Raw genomic sequence first — 19,439 nt, 5'->3', positions numbered from 1 at the left:
CACATGTTGACAAGAAGTAAAATCTTTGTGGGATACATCTGAAACATTTCAGATAAAATATGTCCTCTTTTATCCAGTGCTTTGGAATATAAAAAATTTAATGTAGAAACTGTATCATTTATATCCTTTAACAATTAACTTTTCCTGTACATCAGAAATCACATTTTTTAGTTGGTGCAGGAATGAATTCCTTCTTATATCTATGCTTACTTTGAGAAAAGAAATACTGATATTTTGTTGGCAGCCTTACATGTAACAGTAAAATAATACTTTTATACTCACATTTAAAACTGTGATCTGAGAACCATGCACACCAGAATAATGGGATGCTGATTAAGATGAAGAAACCTCAGCCCTACCACTACCAAATTAAAATCTCTGGTTATGGGATGGAGACTATGCATTTTACATAAGTTTACCAGGTGAGTCTTCTTTGGGGAACTACTATTAAGGAATAAATCAGGAAAAGGTCTTTGCATCCTTCGGAGAAACAAATTCATACTTCACAAATATAGTACCACTGATTGTACTCCAGGGAATCCCAAAGGACTAAAAGGAAACTATGAATGAGAATTCCACTTTCCTAATCCTGCTAAAGTAGAAAGGGCACAAGCTAAATCTAACACTTATAAATGACCGGAGTTTGGGCTTTTTACCCATCCTCTCTGAATCTTAGTTCCATCATGTGTAAAATGGAGATGATGACATGGGGTTGATTAGAACATAACATGGAATTATTTATGAAAAGCAACTGGCACCAAACCTGGTAGAGAGCTGAACTGAATTTTTTTTCCTAAAAGGAATCTACCAGAAAACTGACTCCAAAAACCTGCCTTAAAAACTTTTATAGCCATTTCACTTGTTGCCACAGGTATGTTCTTCAAGTACATACAAATCAAAACTGTTTTTATCCAATGAGATTTCAAGTGTGCAAAGAACGTTTGCTACTTATTAAACTAGTGATGCAGAGTCCTTTATATAAAGAGTTTTTTAATGTAATGTAAATAACAAACAAGAACTCAAGTTTACTTTCTAAAGTTAGATTTTTCCATTTTCTTAAACCAGGGCCCACTTCAACTAATAACAGAAAATATTATTATTCCACGGATATATTATAAATTCAGCCTATATAGAAAGACACAATATCATACTGCATGGACGTCTTAAAAAGGTCAAGTTTTTGTAATCTCCAAAAAACTTTATTTAAAAAAGTCTCACCAGGCACCGTGGCTCATGCCTGTAATCCCAGCCATTCGGGAGGCCGAGGAGGGCAGATCGCCTGAGGTCAGGGATTCGAGACCATCCTGGCCAACATGGTGAAACCCTGTCTCTACTAAAAATACAAAAATTAGCTGGGTGTGGTGGTGCATGCCTGTAGTCCCAGTTACTCAGGAGGCTGAGGCAGGAAAATCGCTTCAACCCAGAAGGCAGAGGTTACAGTGAGCCAAGATCACACCATTGCACTCCAGACTAGGCAACAAGAGCAAAATTCCATCTCCAAAAAAAAAAAAAATTCTTAAGACCTCAAGATAGACAAACTAATTTCCCACTACAGGTTTTTTGGGAGATAATATCTTTTTTTCTTTAGGAAAAGGTTTTTTTAATATAACTCAAAATCCACTAAAGAAAAGTTACCTTTTCAATGCATCGTCGAAGCGTGTTAATGTTCCTCACCCACCACCCTATTCCCATAGCTCTTAATTCAGACCACTGGGGGTCCCCTCTCTGAATTGCTGGAATCATATTAATCAGTTCTTCTTCAGCCTCAGAATGAAAAGCCCAGGCAAAATGGCATGTAGAGACACCTAAATTGGAAATATAAAATAATAACCTTCATAACTGTATCAAATAAGAAGAAAAACAATTTTTCATGCAGTCACATACGCATTCATTTTGGAAAGAATTCTGAAGCAGAAAGAAAGAATGAAAGGCAGTCTGTCATCATTCAGGACTTTATACTATAAAAGTTTCTGAATACAAGATTAATAACATGATACATAAAATCCAAATCTCTTTTTCCCCAAACATTTGTTTTCGTTTCCCCTACAAAAATAGGGACACTAAAACTTAATCATTAGAAAGAAAAATATTTGAATATCAGGCCATTCACATGTATGGCACACCAAATTTATCAAGAGGTCATAAGAGCTGCCCAAGCTCATATAACTAAGAGTGCAGGGCCCAGGCCTGATTCCAGGTTTCTCTGTCACCAGGACCTGTGAATCCAGCCCGCCCAAGAGGACACAAGGTGTATTGTCCCCCACAAGAGCCCAGGGGAAGGAAAGCGTGGTGAAAGCTTCGTTCAAGTCAAAAGCACTTGGCTCACAGGCCTAGATGTCAATTCTAGTGCCACTACCCCACTCTTCTCTCTAGCCATGAAGCTAAATATCACTTCAAAGCAAGCTCTAAACTTCATAAGAGTTCCAGAAAATAATAATGATAAGTTACAATCATGATGTACATTCCTCTGCTTTTAGTGCCTTCAGTTAAAAGTTTAAAGCTGCCTAATACTGATGCTTTTTTGGTGAACATTGTTTTTTGTTTTGGGTTTGTTTTTTTTTCCCCTGGGAAAAGACTGACAGGGATCTAGGCTGTTTGTAGAGGCAACAAAATCTTTACTGACGCTATTAGACTTTTAAGTACTAATGGATTTATCAACAGTTCAATTACTGATAACACTCTTACTGATATTCGACTTACAGCAGGTAAAAACGAAACACAATGAATGTGAAGCACACAGAATGGTAATCAATAATGGGAATGCTGGGAAGAACCTGGGAAGCCTTGGAAAGAAGCCAAACTAGTCCAAGTAGCCATCTGTATGAACTCATTTTAGAAACAAAGAAATGTCTAAGGTCAATGAAAGTCACATTACAACACAGGCCTCTCAATGCTATTAAGTATCAATATTGTTACACATAATTTTTTTCATTATCAACTACTATATAGATTTTGTACATAGTTTAAAGCTTTTCTAATAATTACTGCTTCACTATAATTTCTTTAGAAGTATAAAATAAAAACTATTATGATTATTTTGAATAACAATCTTAACTCTTTTAAATTTCCCATTGCCAACACTCATATAACAACTGTGTTTGTAATCATACCACAAAATTAATGCAAAATGTCTTGGCTGCCACTATAAATTTAGGGGAAAACACCAGAAAAAAATTAATAAAATCAATTTAGTTTTTTATAACCTGAAAGGCAGACTAATTTTTTCACTATTTAAATCTCTGTCTGCTATGAGAGAATTACTGTATCAAATAATTGATATTCTGCTTTAGAAACTAATATACAGCAACACAAAATGCATAATTTTGCTGATATAAAATTTATAATATAAAATGACAATACATAGCATATTACATTCTATATCCTTAAATTAATTAAAATTTTGGTATAAGAAGAAACAAAAATACACACAGACATGTCAGAAGAATTAGGTTCAGAAAGCAAGATTAAGAGCAGTGAATGTATTTGAAAACCTGCAGAGGTGAAAAAAGTTATTAGGGAAGAAAAAGAACAGGGGCACCAACAGGCATTTCTTTTTATTTACCTACCAATGGCAGGCTATTCTCTGCAGTTTACCTCTGCTCTTCTCAGCTTTTCTATCTACGTACTGGCTACCTAACTTTTCCCTGAAAACTGCTCCCAGGACCATCACCTACAACACCAGTCACTTCTCATCGCCAATGTTTTAACTGTAGTTAAAGGGAAAATGGAATTTGACAAAGCTTTAGAAATTTGAAGTGTTTCAGACTGCCCTAGGAAATGTACAAAATTGTCATTAATTGATTCAATACCACTTGAGTATCACCCAAAACTAAAATTTAAGAGAACGCGGAGATACCATTTTAAAAATCTATCCAAATGTCATAGATTGCTTAAAATTTAATATCAAATGTGGGCAATGGGTTGAGATTTGGCATCATCAAACTTCTTTTTTATACTTTTTATAATTTTTTGTTTTCAATTTTTGTGGGTACATAGTAAGTGTATACAAACTTCTGGGAATGTAAATGAGCACAGTATTTCTGAAGGGCATTTTGGTGATACTTATCAAGACTGAAGAATTTTCATGCCTTTTGATTCAGTAATTCCACTGCTAGAAAACTAGCATGAGGAAATAATCAGGAATGCAAATATTTACATGCCAAGTTACAAGGTTATTCATTAGAGTGATAATTCAAATAGAAAAAAAACCTCAGCAAAATCTATTTCAAAAACAAAGGATTGGGCAGATGAAATATAGTTTAGACACAGAATCTCAGATAGCTATTTATAGTTATGTTTTCAAAGAACATTCATAGGTTAAGGGTAAGTGCCATGGGTAAGAATAAGTCTATCAAGCCTAGTATTGTAGGTTCTATAATACTAAGACATATATTATGGGACTCTTTCCAAGATGTTGGTTTCAAAAGAAATATAGTCCACTGAAATGAGCTCTGGACTGGGATTCGAACTCCAACTGTTCTAATAAATAGTCCTGTATCTTGGGCAGGTCACTTTTAATTCTATAGCTTCAATTTTTTAATCTGTAATAAGAAGGCTGATATAAATCCTTATGTCTCAAATCAGGTGTGGCAGTATGCTTGAGGTACGCAAATCCGCTGTTATCAATATGGCAGATCTTCCTGAATCATCAACTTTACTTGCTGGCAGATAACTAGAACATAATGCTTACATTAAAGTAAATATAAAAACACATCACAGAGCAAAGTTTACATAATTTTTCAAAGAAAAGACATCAAGATATTCAGGACTGCTCTGCAGACAGCCACTTCGGGTTACAACCTCAGGCATACCACATTTACCCCCTAAGCTACTACTTTAGTAAATAAATTCTAAAAAATTTAGTTAGATGAGCAAAAGTCACAGAATAGAGCTGAAGGATACATAGAAAAATGGTTAAGTGGGTACTATGTGACAGAAAGATCTTAAGGCCAGTGATAGGTGTGCACATAATGACTTACCTAATGTTTACACACAAACATGATACACCCCATCGCTCTGATATTAAGTAAAAGTTGTGCAAAACTTCAAACAGTGAGTGAATTACCTTGATGAAGTAGCTGCACTCGGTATAAAGGAGGCAGCGATGTCAAAAGGCAAGTGTGTAGGCGCATAGCTAACAAGTATCTCAAACCACACTCATCTAATGTATCTCTTCCTGTAATTTAAACAGGAAATATGTTTAAGGAAAAAAGAATGCAAGAGGCCACAAACTGATAAGCTATAAAACAAACATTAAACTTAGGCATAATTTATATAAAATACATAAGACATTTTTAGTGTATTCCTTCCTGAACACTTTAACGTCTTCACAAAAAATTATCTTTACAAAAAAACATATGTGACTACTAAAACTCTTAAAAGAAAAATGATTTGGAGAAATACAATTAACTATTAGAATAGATAACAAGAGCATTTATATTGACTCATAATAAATGAAAGACATCTTGAAATTCAATAAAAAAATATTAACTATAGTTAGGTACAACTTTTAATATTTTCTACATGAATTCCGATGAGATATAATGGAAATTACATAACTGATGTGAAATCATTTGTTACATATTTAAACAGGTAATATTTTCTACCTTGGTTAAATTAACTGAAATATGGTACTATCAAAGATTTAAAATTTGAATCCCCAGGCTAGTTAGTGTTACATGGTTAGGTTGAACCTTCACCTTGATTCTACCAATTTATTTATACAAATTAATTCCACTTAGTCGAAGTATGAAGGTGTGGCAAGTGTAACCAAAACTATAGCCACTGCTGGATAAAAGCAAAGCAAAAATACTGACAGCGCCTAGCCCAATAACTGACACTTCGGAAGTACTCAATGATTATAGAATCAAATAATATTTTCCAGAAAAATAAAACTTTTAAATTGCCAAAGATCAAGCCCCAGCTCTGCTTCCCATTACCTATATCAATCCATCTATCTATTTATTTGGCTAGATAGATAGCCATTAGGTTGGTGCAAAAGTATTTGCAGTTTTGCCATTACTTTTGCACCAACCTAATACCTATCTATTTATTTATTTATAGACATGAGATCTCACTATGTTGCCCAAGATGGTCTAAAAGTCCTGGCCTCAAGCAATCCTCCCACCTTAACCTCCCAAAGTGCTGCCATTACAGGTGTGAGCCACCATGCTCATTCGTCCGTTTATTCATTCAACAAATCAAGCATCTATTACATATGAGGAACTCTTCAGATACTGGGAATTCAGCAGTGAATAAGGCAAAGTCCCTACTCTTTTGGGGATCATATTTTAGGAGGTAGAGACAAGCAATAAACAAATAATACGTGGAAATTAATGCTATGAAGGGAAATAAAGTGGGACTGAGAGACAGGGAATGCTGGAGTAAGAGAGTTCTATTTCATACAGTGTGGCCAGGAAAGAACTCTCCAATAAGATGACATGCCAGCAGCAATTTGAGGAAGTAAAGGAATGAGCCATGCATCAATCTGGAAGAAGAGCATTCTAATAGAGCAGAAATGAACACAGATCGTGTGGGGCCTTTTAGGCCACTGTAAGGCTCTTAACTTTTATTCTAAAGTGAGACAGGAAGGCACCTGTATATGTTGAGCAAAGGAGAGATTTAATGTGATTTGGTTTTAAAAGAATCACTCATTCCTAAGAAAGAACACACGGAGGTAAAAAGAATAAAGCAGTTAGGAGATGACAGGGACTTGGACCACAGTAGTAATTGCAGAGGTAATTAGAATTGATTATTGGATTCTGGATATTAATAGAACTGATAGCACTTGCCAATGAACTGGATATGGGGTATGAGAGAAAGCAGAGTCAAGAATGACTGTAGCTGGGCGCGGTGGCTCACGCTTGTAATCCCAGCACTTTGGGAGGCCGAGGCGGGCGGATCACGAGGTCAGGAGATCGAGACCACGGTGAAACCCTGTCTCTACTAAAAAATACAAAAAATTAGCCGGGCGTGGTGGCGGGCGCCTGTAGTCCCAGCTACTCGGAGAGGCTGAGGCAGGAGAATGGCGTGAACCCGGGAGGCGGAGCTTGCAGTGAGCCGAGATTGTGCCACTGCACTCCAGCCTGGGCGACACAGAGAGACTCCGTCTCAAAAAAAAAAGAATGACTGTAAGTTGTCTCACCTGAACAAATGGAAGAACTCATTTACTTAGAATCCATTTAATTTACTGAGATGTGTAACTCATTTAATCTCAGAGCTTCAGTTTCCCACCTGTGAAATGGAAACATTCATTCCTGCCTTATTACCTCATGAATGTCCACTGTGTCCAGGATACACTATTTCTATATTGCTTAGCCAATGATACAGTTTTGTATTAGAAAGTATAAACTGTTTTTTACAAATTATGCCATGCCTACTTTTTTAATATCCCACAGTAAAAACTAATATATATTAAACACACAACACAAGCTTAAGGTTGTTCTGGGAAGAATTTCACTCAACTGCATACAACCTCATAATGGTTAAGATTTTTCTTTTCCAATTAATAGTGAGAAAATAAGTCATAGGCAAAACCCTAGAAGGTCTCTAGCTATTTTAACCTGCAGAGAAGAAAACTTTGGGGGATATACTATAAGGATGTAAATCTATATGAAGAGAGATTTTCTAGCTGCCTTTCCCCCACAAATCTGGAAATTATGAAATAGTTAAAAGGGTACAGGCTTTGAGTCAACAATTTACCCACATATGAACCCCACTTCTACTCCTTAATGCCTATGTGATCTCAGATGAGTCCCTTAATTTCTTAAGGATCAGTGTCTTCATCTACAAAGTTAAACGTAATAATAGCTATCTGCTAGAAGACTGTGATAATATAATAAAGAAAGTGCCTGAAACAGCAATTTTTCACTCCTCCAAAATATTTATTGAATTAATGAAATTTTGATCATTAATTTTCAGTTTCCTTTGCCAATGCCATCATTTACAATCAACACCATTACCTTGAACTATGTGCATAAAAGAGAATGGAATCTAGTTCCAGGAAGCAGCCAAAAATTTTCTAGTTACAGAACGAATTAGGCAAAATACGTATGACATTAACTGTATGGAAACCTCTCTGAAGAGACTTTCTGGAGAAAATTAGGTAATTGTAAAAAGTTGTTTATGGCTAGAAATGGGAAGACCAATAAGTTGAGCCCATGAGGTCCCAATAAGCCTCATGATTCCATAGTAACATTAACAAATGGGCTGTTATTATCAAAGAAAAAATCACAGGGATCAATCTGTTTTAAAAAACAAGAGACTTGGCCAGTCCATGGTGACTCATACCTATAATCCCAGCACTGTGGGAGGCCAAGGCAGGAGGACTGCTTGAGCTCAGGAGTTCGAGACTAGCCGGGGCAACGTAAGGAGACCTAGTCCCTACAAAAAAATAAAAAGAAATTAGCTGGGCCCCATGGTGGTGCACACCTGTGGTCCCAGCTATTCAGGAGGCTGAGATGGGAAGATTACTTGAACCTGAGAGGTTAAGGCTACAGTGACCCGTGACTGCACCACTCAACTCCAGCCTGGGCAACAGAGCAAGAACCTGTTTCAAAAAAAACAGACAAACAAAAAACCCACCCAAACACACACAAAAAAACAAGATTATAAATCCAAAATGACACAAAGGTTTCAGTGTAAAAACTCATGAGAGAATGCACATGGATCTCACAAATCCATGCATTCATATGCCGGCCTCAACCATCTTTTCTAACTGAGCATATTACACAATAGTAATTGCCTATTAAGGAGGTCTTTTCCCTGCAAAGTTTGAAAGTTGAGACTGCAGTTCAATAAATGAGTCAGTATACAGATAATACAAATATTTCTATTAGGTACAACTTTATAAATTTTTAGTGAGAATATTTACCTGAGCAACTCTTATCTCTGCTTTCATCAAGCTCAGTACTGGTAGTAGCCACTGTATCAGCCAAAGCTACAAGGAACATCTGCTCCAAACGGGTAAGGCCTGGTAGACTTGAGTGCATAAGATGACTTGAAAGTACCCTTGCATGTTCTTGGCCAAAGTAAGCTGGTCCATATTGAGAAAGATTTATTACTTTTGATTTGTTTTCTCTCTTTTCAGGCTCTAAATCAATATCATCTGTTGTTATATCCTGGATTTGAAACAGCTCTGAATACTGATCCTCTGGCTGACTTACTGTCTGATCTTCATAGCTCTGTGGTATCTTTGTACTTTCTTCTGAAATTCTGTAGGATGTATCTTGATCTGCAGCAAGTAATGCATATAGTGGTAGTGGAGGGATAGAATCTATCTCAGTATAATCTCGAGTACCATCTTTTCCCACGGTGACTGTTTCCTTTGCTGTACTGCCACTTACACTAATAGTTCGAGAGAGATGTCGCTTAGTTCCTTCTCCAGCATCAGCATCTCTAACTATTGCTACTTCACCTGCAATACATTTTACTAAATGAGAGAGAATGGCTTTAGCCCTTCGCACTTTCCCTAAATCCATCAATTCTAACAGCTGAGTTGGATGATATTGTGGAAGAGTAGGGGAAAGTACATGTGCAGCCTCAAATAAGCCACCATCTTGAATTACAGTTGGTGAACAAAAAACATCATCAGAAATAGCTGTTCCTTCAACAATACTTTTTCTTGCCAGCATATTAGATTTAAAGGTCGAATGATCTTGCATTGCTGCCTCTTCTGCATTAGGACTATCAGCTTCAGTGTCTCCAAATTTGACAGCATGCTTCCACTGTGCATATACATGCATTTCACAATCCATTCCTACCACCAATATCCCATCTCTTACCCAAGAGAGAGAAACAGGCAGTGAAGGAGTACCATCAACAGAAGATACCAAGTCTATAGATCTAAGAAGAACCCATCTTGACCTAACTCCTTGCTTGATACTACCACCTAGTGGTAAAGTAATGACAGCTACTCCATCCTTACTGTTGGTTTGCTCAGTCACAATTCCTGAAAGCCTTCCATACATGAAGATATTTGCACCGACCCCCACTGTAAGAATGTGGGAGCCATCTTCTTTTGATACCCAGTCCAAATGTACTAAATGTTTGATATTCGGAATAAGATATCTATCCTTGCTCAAGAGTGCATCTGACTTGCTATATACAAACAGATTACTATCGACGCTGACCCTTGAATCAAGTACACTCCCAACCTTAACCAAATCATCAAGATGAATTGTTTGTTCTAAAACCCACTCTGATCCTCCTGTAGATTCACATTCAAATATACAAACATGCATGGAAAATTCTTTAGAAACAAAACCATTATGGTGGATAGGTTGTTTATAAGCCACTGCAAGGCGACCTGTGTATGAACAGCTAACAGCAACTGGTCTTCCCACAATGCTCACTGTACTGCTATTATCTTCTCCTTCATCATTCATCAAAGGCCATCTCTTCCAATGATAAATTTCTTTCTCATCACTTTTATTACACTCTGGGTTGGCTTCCATACAACATTTCCAGAAGCGTACTTTATTGTCAGAACAAGTTGTAACCACTAAATAAGGTGCAAGGCACACTGGATAAATTGAAGAAGAACTCAGATGGCCTTAAAAAAGAAAAAGCAAATAGTTAGTTATAATAATAATAAAGCCACAAAATAATATGGTAGTAATCAAATTCTGGAATGTGATCAATTCAAAGTCACTATGAGCTTCTTCAGAATATCTCTGCAGTCTTCCTCTTAACCAGTATCCCACTAATGTCCACTGGCCAACATATCTATAAAGGTCTTGAAGAACCCATCAGTGAAATCAAGGTATGCAATAATAATCACTTAATTTGTTTTTAGGTAATTAAGTTTAAATGAGGCAACCATTTAATTAAAATAAAACTCAAAAGCACTGAAACAAGTCAGCCCTTAATGTGTTTCTATTATTTATATTTACCTTCACAACATGCCTCCTTAGACTTTCATACTATATATTTAATCATTTTCATCATGAATACTTAACTGAGCTTTACAATTTGCCTTTCAAATGCCCCTAACCTTCCCTTAAATAATCCAGACCCCAGGTGGTACATCAAATTTTGTTTCAGACAGCAAAACAGAACAATAGATCTTACCCATTTTACCAAGTTTAATTCATCGTCTCTTAGCACTGAACCAGAACCCTCTTATCTATTCCTGACTGCCAAAGACTAACAATACACATCTGTTGTCAACTGTAAGACAAGGGGATATAGAGATTAAGATCTGAGGTCAGAAGATCTGGATTTGAGTTTCAACCCATCAATAATTTCATTAACAGTGGGAAAGCTACTTAATCATCTGAGCCTGTTCCATCTAAACAGTTGGGATCAGTTACTGTTTCCCCTAGATTATTATTGTCAAATAAGACATTTTATAAGGCGTCTGTAATTTAATTATATAATTATATATATAAATTATATAATTTATTATCATGAACTCCAATAAACTTATTTGAGTATAATCCAAACCTTTCAAATATACTGAAAGATTAACAAACTGGCCTAGATCTGCACCAGCCACAAAAGCCCAGAGTACACTCTTCTCAATATGATCTTTCCAACTGTGAATGCAAACGTGTCTTAGGGATGAATAAGAAAACACCCATACTGAATATCATTCACCAGTAATTTTAGCAGCCCTGAACCTCCAATTTTGGTTTCCCAAAAACACCATTCTAGAAACTCCGCAATTAAAATTCTACAAGTAGATCACTTTAAACACAGCTGCCAGACTTGCCCTCCAAATATCTACCTTGCTAAAGTCAGTATCATTCCAGACCACCCAAACTATAGTCTTTTATCCTACATTTTTCCTCAGAGTATCTGCCAACTCTTGTTCAAACATTCTTAATAAAAGTGAGATGCGATTACCACAATGTGAATGAAAAGTCTTAAATTTAAAAAAAAGCCTCAGTGGTTTACAAATGAATGTATTTGTTCTTCAAAATTTTACTATCACTATATTCCAAAGTATAGGCAAGACATCTCACATTAAAATATTTTCACTATTGGCTGGGCATGGTGGCTCACGCCTGTAATCCCAGCACTTTGGGAGGCAGAGGTGGGCGGATCACGAGGTCAGGAGATTGAGACCATCCTGGCTAACACGGTGAAACCCTGTCTCTACTAAAAATACAAAAAATTAGCCAGGCGTGATGGTGGGCGCCTGTAGTCCCAGCTACTCAGGAGGCTGAGGCAGGAGAATGGCGTGAACCTGGGAGGCGAAGCTTGCAATGAGCCGAGATAGCACCACTGCACTCCAGCCTGGGTGACAGAGCGAAACTCCGTCTCAAAAAAAAAAAAATTTCACTATTTTGGCCGGGCGTGGTGGCTCACACCTGTAATCCCAGCACTTTGGGAGGCCAAGGTGGGTGGCTCACGAGGTCAGGAGATCGAGACCATTCTGGCTAACACGGTGAAACCCCGTCTCTACTAAAAATACAAAAAAAATTAGCTGGGCATGGTGGTGGGCGCCTGTAGTTCCAGCTATTCGGGAGGCTGAGGCAGGAGAATGGGTGTGAACCCGGGAGGTGGAGCTTGAAGTGAGCCGAGATAGCACCACTGCACTCTAGCCTGGGCGACAGAGCGAGGCTGTGTCTTAAAAAAAAAAAAAAAAAAAAAAATTACACTATTTTTTGTCAAGCTGATTACATTTATCGCAGGAAATTTTGTGTGTGTGTGTATGGAGTCTCACTGTGTCACTCGCTCAGGCTGGAATGCAGTACTGTGATGTCAGCTCACTGCCGCCTCCACCTCTCGAGCAAGCAATTCTCCTGCCTCAGCTTCCCAAGTAGCTGGGATTACAGGCACGTGCTTGTAATTTTTGTATTTTTAGTACAGACAGGGTTTCACCATGTTAGCCAGGGTGGTCTTGAACTACTGACCTCAAGTGATCCAACCACCTCAGCCTCCCAGAGTGCTGGGATTACAGAAGTGAGCCACCGCACCCAGCCAGGAAATTATTTCTAATAAAGACATGTTTCTAAACATCTAGACATATCATTAATAGAAAATAAATCTTTAATGTCAACATAGCACATATTTCAGAAGAGTTCATCTATTTTATCCACTAAAGAGTTCATACATTTTATCACTCTGAGCTACCACTGCCCAGTCTTAAAGTGACCTTACCTGCTGAAGGCGTTGCTCTTATTACTTCAACTGATTCTGGGAGATCAAGGGGTTGGCTATACACCAGTCTAGAACTCAGAATAAGTTTACTGGCAGTTTGAAGATTGGCAATTGATGAAGAATGTGGCATGGGGCTCACACTAGGAGAGGTTTCTGGAGAAGAATCTACATTCTTCTGTCCAGGGACTGAAAGTAGACTCTCAGAGGAAGCCCCTTCTGAAGATTTAGCTTTAAAAATAAATTATAAAATTACAAAATGTATGTATATCATTACTATAAATAGGAGCTAGAATATTACTTTGTTATTATTTAAGAAACATAGCTTCTTAAAAGTATTTTGGAGGTGAGGATACAGAGAAAAGAGAACTCTTTTTAAAACAGAATGATCATATGACTCAGCAATCTCACTACTAGGTGTTTACCCAAAGGAAAGGAAATCAGTATATCAAAGGTATAACTGCACCCCCACATTTACTGTAGCACTATTCACAACAGCCAAGACATAAAATCAACCTAAGTATCCATCAATGAATAAATGGATAAATAAAATGTTGTATATATACACAATGGAATACTATTCAGCTATAAACAAGAATGAAATCCTTTGCAGCAACACAGTTGGAAACTTCAGGTCACTATGTTAAGTGAAATAAGCCAGGCACAGAAATACAAATATCACCTGTTCTCTCACTCATATGTGAGAGCTAAGAAAGTGGATCTCATGGAGGTAGATAATAGCATAATAGATACCAGAGAATGGGAAGGGTTGTGGGGTGGGTGAAGAGACTGTTTAATAGGTACAAACATGAAGGTAGAAGAAATAAGTTCTATTGTTTGATAGCACAGTAGAATGACTACAGTTAACAACAATATATATTTCAAAAGAGCTAGAAATGAAGATTTGAAATGTTCCCAACCTGAAGAAACAATAAATTTCAAGGTAATGAATATCCTAAATACCCTGATATGATCAGTACATATTCTATGCATGTATAAAAATATCACATGTACCCCATAAATATGTATAATTATTATGCATCAATAAAATTTTTTTAAAAAGTTACTTTGGAGACAAGGTCAATTTTCAAACTTTTGCTTAGTTACCCTGATAAGCTTAAATTTATTTATTTTTTTTTTTTTTTACAATTTTACTCTTTCTTAGCACCAACTCCATCACGCAAGACTGACAGGGAAGAATCACAACATGTAAAGGCTAAAAGAAACCCCTTATACAGTCCAGTGCTTACAACCTTTAAAACACATTAAAAGCTTGAGGAATTTGTTAACATGGAAATTCCCAGGCCTAACCACAGAGACACTGATTTAGATGATATGGGGTAGATCCCAGTAAAGCAGCCCAGGTGTTTTTGAAATAGATGAATCATGAACCAAACTTTAAGAAATAACAATATACTGCCTCACTTTTAGATTAAGAAATTTAAACTCAGAGAGCTTAGTGATTTTCCTGAGGCCATGTAATTTGCTAGGGGCAAAGAAGACATTAGACTAGCAGCCTCCTATCAAGTACTCAAATCAGAGAATGATTTCAAGAATAAACACAAAAACTAAAAGTTCTAAGAAAATTTAAGATAGTATTAGTTGACAGCCTTTGTAAGCCATATTGACTTGATCTTCCAAAGAACTTCCAGTGAGTGTAAATCTCTAAGATTCAGTTATCTGTTCTTCCATGACATATAAGAGATACTCTATATTTTATTTATTTTATTTATTTATTTGTGTATCTGTCTCTCCCAACTGGACTACAAATTCACTAAAGGCAGGGATGATGTGTTGTTACTGCCTTGTACGTCTCAAAGAGCACCAGAATATCCAATAAATAATAATCAATCCTCTTTTGTTTCTGTTAAACATGTTAATCTATCTTATAATGGCAGACCACTAAGTAAGAAATATGAAAACTTTTTTTGTAAAATGAAATAAGACTACAAACTTGGTTCCGTAGTCAGAAGACAGCAGTCCCACTCCTGGCTCTATCACTAATGAGATGTGTTTCCTTAGGCCAGGCACTTCACCATCATCTCTGGCTACTTTCTCACCAGCTAACTAAGGTTAAACTACATCATTTCTCTTCCTGTAAATCACGCTATTTTCTAACATATATCTCATGCTAAGAAAGAAAATAAGAGCAGAAAAAAAAAGCAAAGACTTTAGAGTCAACAAGGCCTGATTTTGAAACTTAGTTCTGTGACTATACAACGGGACTTGGTCAAGTTACTCACCCTTACTCCATTAGTAAACTGGGGATAATATCTATCTCACATATATAAAGCACCAATCTCAGTGCCTGGCACCCAGAAGGTACTCAACATGTTTCCTTCTCTAACAAAATTTAAACCAATCATTTATCCTCTAACAGGATATTCACTACTGCGGTAAATTCAAGCGTTAAATGTGAATGGCAGGATACACTGTTAAATCTGCAGCAAAGATTAGAACAAAAACATAGATGCTTTCTATCACAGCTAAAAAGAGTACATTATTTGCCTCTACTGTAATCTCATTGTCTGTGACCTACTGCTGTCACAAATAGTGTAGGCAAGCAACTCAACTCTAGCCCTCGCTTTAGTGAGACACACGCTTCACAAGCAGTGGGGACAAACAAAATCACATGGTTCCTGTCCTCCCACAAGGACCTGTTACTACCTCTATAAATCTCTTCAGAGCCACTCCCATTTCTGTGCCCAATTCTAGAAATTACTACATTTCTCTGCTGGGTGAATCTCTTCCTGATGAACTGGTTTTAGATCCCTTCTCCTGCATTTCTATCAAACAACATATAATGCAAAGAATTAACTCCAAAGGCTTTGAAAGAATTTTTAAATTCCCGGTGCCTCAAGAAGATTAGGCTCAGCTAGGTGAAGGTAAAGGTTCTGTCACATAATTTGGCTTTTCTAATGCCAATTCATGGCCCAGTTAGAACTGCTACAATTGTGATAATGTATAACACATGTGAACAAAAAAGTACAAATTATTCTTTCACTGTATTAAATGTTATATAAAAAGTTGTATAAAATCAATTAATTACAAGACATAATAAAATCTTACAACTCAAATATTTTAACAGTTTAAAGCAGATTCAATGTGATATGGCTATCCATGCAGTTCTTCATTTTAAGAATTATCTCTCAAAAAATAAAAGTTTGTTTTTAAAAAATCTATGATCAATTTCTTTGCTTCATACTACAGATTTCCCAATTAGTTTAGAGATTAATCTAAATGTGTACACCAAAAGAATGGCTGAAGTAATTTTTTAATCACAATTGCATTTCTTTTTTTGAAATGGCAAAATTGAAAAAGGGTCTCACTTTTTCACCTAGGCTGGAGTGTGGCCTCTGCCTCCAAGGCTCAAGCAATCCTCCCATCTCAGCCTCCCAACTATAGGCACATGCCACCACACTTGACTAATTTTTTATTTTTGGAGAGATGAAGTCTCACTATATTGCCCAGGCTGATCTAGAATTCCTGGGCTCAAGCAATTGTCCTGCCCTAGCCTCCCAAAGTGCTGGGATTATAGGCATGAGCCACCATGCCCATGCCTAGCCTGTATTTCTTAATGCTCTACAAAAACGGTTCTGCATATAAGCCTCAGGCACTCCATCATATTTTATCAAACAGCAATTTTTTTTTTTTTTTTTTGAGATGGAGTCTCACTCTGTCACCCAGGCTGGAGTGCAGTGGTGCAATCTCAGCTCACTGCAACCTCCGCCTCCCGGGTTCACACCATTCTCCTGCCTCAGCCTCCCAAGTAGCTGGGACTACAGGCGCCCGCCACCAAGCCAGGCTAATTTTTTGTATTTTTAGTAGAGACAGGGTCTCACCGTGTTAGCCAGGATGGTCTCAATCTCCTGACCTTGTGATCCGCCCACCTCGGCCTCCCAAAGTGCTGGGATTATAGGCGTGAGCCACCACGCCTGGCCAATTCTACTTATTTTAATGATGACAAAGCTGATGATGTACAGTGTATTGGATGGGAATGTGTATTAACAAAAAAGTATAATATTAGTTCAATGGACATCTAGAACAGTCACAATGTACACTCAATAAATATTCACTGAAAAAAATAAACAAAGCTTTTATTTTTTTTCAATATGTCTAATGTGCCCATAGGCTGGTTTTTAGGATTAACCAGTTTCAATAATGATTTATGACCTTGTAATTAAAAGTTTAGAAGAGACATAATTCAGCAACTCAATTTACAGTTAATGGAACTTCATTTTACAGAATTAACCAAAGTAAAGCATACTCTATAAAATGAATTTATTATGTATCATCTCTGTATAAAACTGTAATTACTTACCTAAACATGCTTGTACAGATTTAAGATGAAGGTGCCACATATGCAGAATAGAGTTATTATTGCTGTCCTTCTCAATTACTACTAGAAAGAACTTTTCTGAAAATGGTGGTGGGCGGTATCCTATTATTCAAAGGAAAAGGATATTTAAATTAGTATGTTTTTATGGAGTTAAAAAAACACTTTTTAAAAGCTACCACCACCTCTTGATATGCATGGAAGTTGGGAAGAAAAGGCAAGAAAGACTTTAAGGAAGAGTTTTATATAATTTTTGTACCGAAAGTTAGATAGCTATCAAGGACTAATGAAGTTATGTCAAAAGTACACAAAAGGTAACATGAAAGGATACCTACTGGTCAAAGAGGGGACACTTCGAGCATCAAAGAATAAAACTGAATACAATTTGTTAAAACATATTTATCCTACTACAAACTATGAGTTCACACAAATACCAAAAGAGGGTATATAAACAAGAAAGGAAAGGAAAGGAAAGAAAAGCAGCAGCAGAAGAATGGGAGGAGGAGAGAAGGGAAGGAAGCGGGGTGCTGAGCATACAAAGCTCAAGCCAGCCTCACAGGATGCCCCTGGAGCAACCGGGGCACTTACTCCTTATTTAGAAAACTGGCAATTAAAAAGAAATAATAAACATTCATCCTACTTTTCTTGCATGAAAACAGCATTAAAAAAAAAGTTGTGGGGGAAGGAGCAGTGGTAGGGTAAAGAAGAAATTTTGTAGAAATTTCATGCATTTTTTTAAAAAAGACATTACTTGTATATATAATTTTCTCTGCTGACAATTATATTCTTCATAACTGAAAATGAAATCTATGCAGGATAATAAAAGTTTTCCTTAATCATTAAAACTCATAATGACAACATATTGGTAATGAGCGCTGCTAGAGTTAAAATTGTGGCCTCTAACCATTTCCATTAAAAGAAACAGTTTGGCACCACATGTTCTCACTCATAAGTGGGAGTTGAACAAGGAGAACACACGGACACAGGGAGGGGAACATAACACATCAGGGCCTGTTGGGGGGTGGGGGGCCAGGGAGGGGAGAGCATTAGGAGAAATACCTAACATAGATGACGGGTTGATGGGTGCAGCAAACCACCATAGCACGTGTAAACCTAAGTAACAAGCCTGCATGTTCTGCACATGTATCGCAGAACTTAAAGTATAATAATAATTTTAAAAAAAGAAACAGTTTGGAAGGATGATTCCATTCTTGCAAAGGACAGCTACAAGATAAATCCAGGAAAATCTTGCTCCTGAAAGACAGTAAACTATTACAATAATGAGATTATGTCAAAAGGACAGAACCTACTTCAAATGGTACTTAACTAGCCTAATATAGGACTATGTAAGCATTTAAAAAATGACTGCAACTGATTGAAATATCCTACATACATAAAAATCCATGGAGTTATATGAGTACTTCTCTGTATATTATAGTTTATTAAAGAGTTTTCTTAAAATGAGTTCATATTGATAATTAAAAGACAAAGAAATCCAACAACAACAACAAATTCAACAGTAGCAGCTAGAGATAACCAGCGCGCAGACTCCTCATTCTGAAACTGTCAATTAAATGGAAAGAACTAAGCACTTAACCTTCCCAAAAAGAACTGTTTTTCAAAGTAATCCAACAGCCCTAGTTGATAAAGAATGCTTTGCTTTACAGATGCTTTCCAACTAATAAATGAGAACTGAAAAAATTGGAAAATCATAATTTTTCAATCCCTAATAACTGGTTTAAGATCAATAATATTCAATGGAAGAAGCCATGAGATAAAGACTGCTGTCAAACTATAATGACACCACCAACTGAATCTTCCAAATCTTAATATGACTAAAAGTGAGATATCCAAATATTTTTTTTCTGGTATGATACATATGAAGTACATGGCATCACCTAGAATGCTGAACCCAGATCTAATCAAGTCTATAGAGCTAACTTCCACTTTACAGGAAATATAGTAGACAAGAAAAAGTTTAAACAACATCACAAGTAAG

At 36.7% G+C, this 19,439-nt stretch overlaps 1 protein-coding gene across 13 annotated transcripts in view; it reads right to left on the bottom strand.

Annotated features, from left to right (window-relative positions):
• The window catches only part of DMXL2 (Dmx like 2), a 178,959-nt gene that overhangs the window by 42,865 nt on the left and 116,655 nt on the right, over positions 1-19,439 (bottom strand). For 7 of the 13 annotated variants that reach the window (XM_055279133.2, XM_055279134.2, XM_055279131.2 and 4 more), the window contains 5 exons: positions 17,426-17,545; positions 13,108-13,335; positions 8,873-10,552; positions 5,066-5,176; positions 1,636-1,805 (listed from right to left, as the gene is read on the bottom strand). In XM_055279133.2, the coding sequence (XP_055135108.1) occupies positions 1,636-1,805; positions 5,066-5,176; positions 8,873-10,552; positions 13,108-13,335; positions 17,426-17,545 (2,309 nt within the window). Of the gene's footprint in view, positions 1-1,635; positions 1,806-5,065; positions 5,177-8,289; positions 8,383-8,872; positions 10,553-13,107; positions 13,336-17,425; positions 17,546-19,439 lie in introns of all 13 variants that reach the window. The other 6 variants (XM_055279123.2, XM_063639437.1, XM_055279125.2 and 3 more) reach the window with 3 other exon arrangements.

This window comes from Symphalangus syndactylus, chromosome 5 (genome assembly GCF_028878055.3).
Source record: "Symphalangus syndactylus isolate Jambi chromosome 5, NHGRI_mSymSyn1-v2.1_pri, whole genome shotgun sequence".
Classification (NCBI taxonomy): Eukaryota; Metazoa; Chordata; class Mammalia; order Primates; family Hylobatidae; genus Symphalangus; species Symphalangus syndactylus.
The sequence above is the reverse complement of the archived record's forward strand: the minus strand, read 5'-3'. Positions and strand labels throughout refer to the sequence as shown.